General features: G+C 41.2%; 1 protein-coding gene across 3 annotated transcripts in view; it reads left to right on the forward strand.

Annotated features, from left to right (window-relative positions):
* nwd2 (NACHT and WD repeat domain containing 2) overlaps window positions 1-7,191 on the forward strand; it is a 48,538-nt gene extending 41,347 nt beyond the window's left edge. For all 3 annotated transcript variants that reach the window (XM_032544764.1, XM_032544763.1, XM_032544765.1), the window contains exon 8: window positions 642-7,191. In XM_032544764.1, the coding sequence (XP_032400655.1) occupies window positions 642-4,538 (3,897 nt within the window). In that variant the 3' untranslated portion in view covers window positions 4,539-7,191. The remainder of the gene's footprint in view (window positions 1-641) is intronic.
* The last annotated feature ends 286 nt before the right edge of the window (window positions 7,192-7,477 follow it).

Here is a 7,477-nt window from a genome sequence, read left to right on the forward strand (position 1 = left end):
CACACACACACACACACACACACACACACAGCTAAATGTGAAGTAGGCATCATCACTATTGTCCTAAAAGTGTCAAATACCATCTTTATGCCCCCCATGAAATCTCATATGGGCCGTTTAAAAAATTAATTAAAAGGTGGGAATATAATATCAATGAGGCCTCAAAAATAGAAATGGTCATTCTTCAAACTTTGTGGATTTAATCTATGTATTATATTGAGAATATTTAAGGGCATTGCAAATTAACATTACTGAGATTTACATATTTTTCTATGCCCAAGAGAAGTGATACATTTGGGGAATCACAGATTCTGTACTAAGGTAAAAATGTATGAAACCTCTACTCCTTGCTGTACTAATGAGCCATACATCAGTTGTTGCAATTCATTAAATCCCCGTACCCTCCCTGTAGAGCTTTCATTATTCTAGTCGTTTAACAGTTGTTTGTTTGACCAGAACAAGCAGCATACAAGTGCTCACAGTAAATATAAAAAGTTTTCTCCATCTTAAGAGAATTATTTTACCGATTTGGTTTGCCTATGCTTATGTGCTATTCAAATATGGAATATTCAAAAAAATATATATATAAAAAAGATTACTTTATATGTTCTAACAATCATCTCTCAATGCTGTTTTTCCAGGCCTACACATGGCTGCAGAAAGAGATGGGCCCTGAAACCGACCCAGTGGTTATTGTCCGTTTTATTGGCTCCAGCCAGCTCTCCACAGACCTACGCACCCTCCTCCAGAGCATTTGTGAACAGATTGCAATAAACTACCGCTGCCTGATTCACTTTTTGCCTAACAAGATCCAGGAGATGAGGGAGCTCCTGATCAACCTTCTAGGAGAATCTTCATTCCACAGGCCCTTGGTCATTGTCCTAGATGCACTGGAGCAGCTCTCAGATGCGGATGAAGTACGCAAGCTGTGGTGGCTCCCCATACATCTGCCTCGGACTGTCCGTATTGTAGTCTCAACGTTACCCAATAAACATGGCATCCTGCAGAAGCTTCGACAGCTCATTCATGATGAGGGGTATTATGTGGAATTAATTCAGAGGGACCGCAAAGTCTGCAGCCAAACATTAAAACAGCAGTTGCTGGGGGTTAAAAGAAAGGTCACCTCAGGCCAGCAGATCTATGTCAATGAGGCACTTGCCAAGTGTACATTGCCAATGTTTGTCAACCTCATCTACAGAGAAGTAGTTAATTGGAGGTCACACAAAGATGTGGATGACAGGTCCCTGTGCTCAACAGTGCATGAAAGCATAGAACAGCTTTTCTACTCCGTGGAGAACAAGTTGGGCCAGCGATTTGTCGTCCGAGCATTGGGGTATATCACCATGGCCAAGGCTGGGCTAACAGAGGTCGAGCTGGAAGATATTCTGTCCCTTGATAATATAGTTCTTGGTGATGTCATTGTGGCAACATACCTCAAAAACCCCTTGAGGATCTCATATGATTTGGTTGCAAGGCTTAAAGAGGAGCTGGATGGTTATCTGGTGGAACGCCAGGTACGTAACGTCACCTTGATGGTTTGGGCAAACAGACACCTGCATCTCATTGCCCAAAAGCTGTATCTAAGCAACGAGGAAGATGTCCATCAAATGCACAGCCTACTAGCTGAGTACTTCCTGGGGGCATGGTCAGGAGGCAGGAAGAAGATCTTCACTTACGATAACAACCATTTCACTTCCCTGAATATATCTCATCACAAAAACCCCCACCAACAGCAGTCCCATGAAAAAACGTCCTCTGACAAATACTCATATGACAGACAGACTCCAGAGCAGCCTTGGGTTTTCCAGTGCAATCTTTTGGAGCCTGACATTTTCTTTGTCAACCATAGGAAGATGACAGAGTTGGTGTACCACCTTACCAGGAGTGGGCGCACTGATGACCTCATGTTTGGTGTCATCATGAACTTCAGTTGGCTGTACACAATGATCAAGATTGGGCAATTTGAAAAGGCTTTATCAGACATTGACCTAGCTTACAGCTACACCCAAGAAAAAGAACTAAAATTCCTGGCCACCACTCTCCGTAGCATTAAGGTTAAAGTGCTGAATAGCCCAGCATCACTGTCTGCGGAGCTGCAGCAACGGCTTTTGCCTGTTGTTACCTCCCTCCCCAAGCTCAGACACCTCCTCCTTGAGTGTGACAAGGATGGCCCAAAGTACTGCTCCATTGTGCCTCTCCACTCCTCTATGGACGTCACATACAGTCCAGAGAGGCTTCCTCTGTGCTCTAGCTACATGCAGATTGTGGAGATCTTGCCCACTCTAGCACCAAACATAGTCCTTGTAGCCCTGGAAGATGGATCTGTCAGCACCTGGGATGTAGAGAGCAGACAACTTCAAAGGCAGATCGACACAGCCAAATCCGTTGTGCTTGGAATCAGGCTAACCACTGATGAAAAGTATCTGGTCGTGGCCACAACCAAAAACACGCTGCTCATCTATGATAATCACAAGTCCTGCCTTTTATCTGAGGTTGAAATCAAGGGATCCAAGCATGGTGGTGTCACGGGTGGGGTGGCCTTCATCAATGGTTTTACTCTTTCCACCCATCATGCTTTGGCTTGGCTTGAAGCTAGTAAAGACGTCAACGTTATTGACCTACTCTACGGTTGGCCTCTCTACCAATTTCATTGCTGGTACGAGGTGACTTGTGTTCAGTGCTCTCCGGATGGAATGTATGCCTTCTGTGGCCAGTACCTCAACACTGCATCCATCTTTCATCTGGGGAATGGGGACAAGTTGGCCACTGTCACCTCTGAGTTTTCTGGGGGATTCGTAAAGTCCATTCTAGTTCTGGACACCCTTCATCAAATGGTTATGGTTGACAATGAAGGAAGTTTGTCAGTATGGAACACCAAAGAGATCACCAACCCACGTCTGATGGAGGATTACGATTGTAGAGGGGATGACAGTGAAGTGGTGGGCATTGAGTTATCCGAGGACCAACGCTCCATTCTCATTTGCAAGGCCAGAAGTATTGAGGTTTTGGACACAAAAGTATGGAAAATGGTAGAGAAGTTCAAGGCCAAACGCACTGAACGCTTTGTGGCTGCTGTTCTCTCTAAGAATGGACAAAGCATCGTGGCCTCCATGGAGAACACCTCTTCCATCTTTGTCTGGAGGAGGGACAGTGGGCAATGCATGGCTAGCCTTATTGAGATCTCAGGGGCTATTGTAAAACTCATTAAATCAGCCCACCACAACCTGCTCCTTTCTGTTGCCAGCAGTGGAGTGCTGTCTGTTTGGGACATTGATATCATCACCGCCATGTCCAATATTGACAAAACAGGCAAGAAGATCCAGACCTTGCAGCTGACCGGCAGAGAGGATTATGTGTTTACCATGGACGGTTCAGAAGCTGTCCACAAGTGGAACTTCAGCACAGGCTTTATTGAGACCATCTTTAAGCACGAGGGCATAGTGGAGAACTGTGTCCTAACCTCCTCAGGGGATATCATGGTGACTTCAGATGATAAGTCCAGTCAGTACATCTGGCAAACTAACACAGGAGAAAACATCTTTCGCATCAATGGACAGAGAATATCACAGCTGTTAATCACCCACAACGACCAGTTTGTAGTGTCCCTCTGTGAGCAGAATGCCTCTAGAGTCTGGAGACTAGGGACTGGGCACAAAGTTTGCAACATTTTAGTCACCCTCCAGAACGCACTGGTCACCACAGCAAACACTTTCCTTGTGGGAACCACCAAAAACAAGCTCCTCGCTGTCAGCCTGTGGTCGGGCAGCGTATCCAAGAAGTTTGTCTGTGATGATGGCATTACCATCGTCAACTTCAAGCTCATTCCTGACTGCCCTGACTGCGTCGTGTTCATCACATCCACAGAGACCGTTTTCATCTGGAGTGTGGCAGATGAGTCAGTTTGCAGGCGAGTCCAGCTGCCAACCAATTTCCTCAAAAATCTAGAGGATTTCCAGATCTCGCCCAATGGGAAACTAGGAATTGTCTCCAAAGGTGATGAGAATATTAATGTCCTGGATCTTCACAGCGGAAAGCTGAGGCTTGTCCATGCTGCTGGTATAATCTGGCGTCAGAAATTATCAAGAGATGGACGTTATCTAGTGTATATCTGTTTCCGAAACTGTGATGAAGACGATGATGCTGGTGTTGTGTCCAATTTGATCGTGATGCGCCTAGCTGACGGTAAGAGCATTGGCACCTGCTCCCTATACAAGACACCCACCTCCCTGTCTCTCTCCCAGCGAGCACTTAACATCATCATTGGCTTCGAGGACGGCAGTATTGGCACATACACAGTAGTGGATCGTGTGGACGCAGCTCTCAAGATAAAGATAGCCACCTCCAACAGCCGACAGATTGTCAACAATGCCTCGCAGAAGGTGCGGCCAAAATGTGGCAACCATTCCTTTAAGACTGTTGCCGACTGCGTTTGGAGGGAGTCGACCGAGGTCTTCTCCAGGGACAGCCCTATCAACGTGTCTGACTCTGGGGAAGGTGAGTCAACCACGCCTACAAAAAAGACTGAACTTCTGCAGTGATAGGTGGAAATCAAAGAAGCAGGTGGGGTTAGGACAAGCAAGTGAAGATAGGTTAAAAGGTTTAGAATCTCTGGGGTTGCAGTTGATACTTGTTTACAGCCATGTGATTCAGCTGCAGATGTCAGCCCTCTGGGTAGTTAATGGGCCGACCGTTTTAACACTGCACTCAAATTATGTATTACTTACTTCCAACTTATAATACAGTTTCTCTTTGTTTTTCACACGAAGACTGTTAGAAAAATTCTAAGTTTTTGAAAAAAAAGAAAAAGGTATATTCTGTGAGGTATTAGTTTGCCATTATGTGTCCTTTTGCATTTGAAGAACAAAGTTATTATTCAAATGTCTTGGTCAAACATTTTCAACGCCATTCCAGTGATCTTAGGCCACTTTCGTTATACACTATCATTGTTTACTTTGTGCACATTAAGCCATAATATTTAAGAATAGATTTATGTTTGTATCAACATCAGTCGGTACTGTACAAAAAAAGGAATAACTATGAACATATGTACATATCCCTTTCTGGCTGCTGCAATTTGTGCAACTCCTTAAAAATGTTATGTTGTGCTTAATGCAATCAAAGTGAGTGCCTGGAATTTAAAATGTTCTTTATGTGCAGATAACAAGATTTATGAAAATGCAGGGAATTTGTAAACACAGTATACACACATTTACATAATACTTGCATTGATGTTAAATCTACACAATCAGTGTACTGAAATCCAGTCAACAACACGAGAGAACGACGGCATTGCACTTTGTAATGGTAGTGTAATTTCTTGGAACAGTTTACGTTGGTGTGAATTTACCTGCAGTTCCATCAGTTTGTGTGCTGTTTGTTTTAAGGGAAACACCACTATTGAGCATAGTGTAGCATAGCACCATACACATTCACGCCTTAACCAGTGTACTTACTATAGGTTTAGTGGAGTTTGTTCAGATGGTCAGATAGAAAAGCAAGGAGGGATAAGCCCAATGTTTCACTGAAACAACTTGGCCATGTGGATATATTTAGAGGTTTAGACAGTAGGTGGAAGCACTTTATGAGTGGTTTGTGAACTTATTTAAATGTATTCATATGAAACGTTGTGTAAATCGTTTAAAGTTATTTAGAGTTCTTAAAATAGATATTGAATTTGCCTACAAAAATACACTAGACTATCCAGGTACAGGCTATAGCTAGCTCACTTGAAATGCTACAGTCTCTGTTTATATGCCTGGTATTGCTACAACAATAAGATGCTGCCATCTTAACCCCTGACAGCAGAGACAGGAACATTTGGAAAAATATGGGATCAAATAAGGGTCAATACGATTTTGAGCTTAAAAAAAAAGTAAAGTAAAATAATAATAATAATATAACAAATAATAAACAGATGTATAATAATAGTAAAAAATAATAATAAAATTGTATCAACTGTGAGGTTACACAGAAGAAAAACTGCTTTTGTGAACATGCGAGTCCAGTTTTAAAGCAGAAACGTTACATATGAACGCGCCTTTAAGTTACATTTTTTGCTTTCATAGCCCAAAACTTGACCAAAATTTACATTTTAAATCACTTTTTTTTCTTTTACATTTACTTGTACTTTGCACATCGATATTTATACTCTATCATCAAACAAAAGCTGTTCATTTTTTCTGAGTCTTTAGATTTCCTCACTGTTGATATATATTTTTTCTGCACAAATATTATTTAAACATTCGGAAGTTCTTTCCACAAAAATGTGACCCTGGTAATATCATGACAGGCTGAAATAAAAGATCTGGTTTGCTGACAATCTAAAGGAATAGATGAAGTATTTACAGTATGAGTTCATCTTTGAGGTTGTACCTTGCAGGGACCGCGATTGCTTTTGTTAAGCATGTCTGTAATAACAAAACACAATTTTGAGCTCGGATGAAACCAATCATCTTCCAGGCATGATTGAAAACCCCACACTTACACTTTGACATATACTTTTTAAGGGCTATTCCATCTTATTGTATGTTTACTAGTTTTGAACTGTTGAGAGAATGGCCCTTGGATCATTTCAAACCGGGTAGCAGCATCAAGCTTTAAAATACTTTATTTCCCTACAAGTCTTTCTAAATTGAAAAAAAAAAGAAGAATTATATTACGTAATTGCCAAAGTCCCGTTTCTAGTTTGTGTTTCATTTTGTTGACTCATTTTTTGAAGCTTGTACTGTAATTATATTGTTACCAAATGGTTTCAGTGTTCTACTGTGATTATGTTTATGATAGAGACAATGTGCTATCTTTGCTAAAAAGTTTGAAAAGAGTCCTCTTATAAAAAAATATTGGAATGCCAGTTTAAGAGTATATTTGAATGTGTCCATATGGAAGCCAGTAAACGGTATTATTGTATGTTAAGTAACTTGAATGACTTTTAATAACTTACATGTTTGCAACTCATAGTTGACATACTGGTATAATGAATGTTTCTATTGTATTCTTTGTATTGTCAGGACTGACTTACTTGTTTAGAGATTTATATTTTCATAAATGTTGTACTTACATTTTGTTACAGAGTTGTTTAACTGGAATTCAAACAGAAAAGAAACTTATGTCTGAAGCAATATGAAACTAGTGTGTATGCATTGTTTGTATGAAACATTTTAATGTAATAAATCGGTTCACTTTTTGCCTCCACTGCATCGCCTCAGGCTTTTCACTGTGGTTAGAGGTTGCAGCAAGATGCTGCGATCATGTTTCTGCTTCAGGCATGAAAGCACTGTATTTATTGCCTTTGATTTCAAAGAAGATAATGACTGATGTGAACAACTCTCTTCTAATTGGCTACAATTAGCCTAGTCCCGACGTACCGATATATCTATAAGTGAAGTTGCAGAGCATGCTGTGAAACAGGTAATTCATGTTTTTTGTTTTGTTTTCCCAAGTCAGAAAACTCTGACAGTGCACACACACACACACACAC

The sequence above is a fragment of the Etheostoma spectabile genome, chromosome 19 (assembly GCF_008692095.1).
Source record: "Etheostoma spectabile isolate EspeVRDwgs_2016 chromosome 19, UIUC_Espe_1.0, whole genome shotgun sequence".
Lineage (NCBI taxonomy): Eukaryota > Metazoa > Chordata > Actinopteri > Perciformes > Percidae > Etheostoma > Etheostoma spectabile.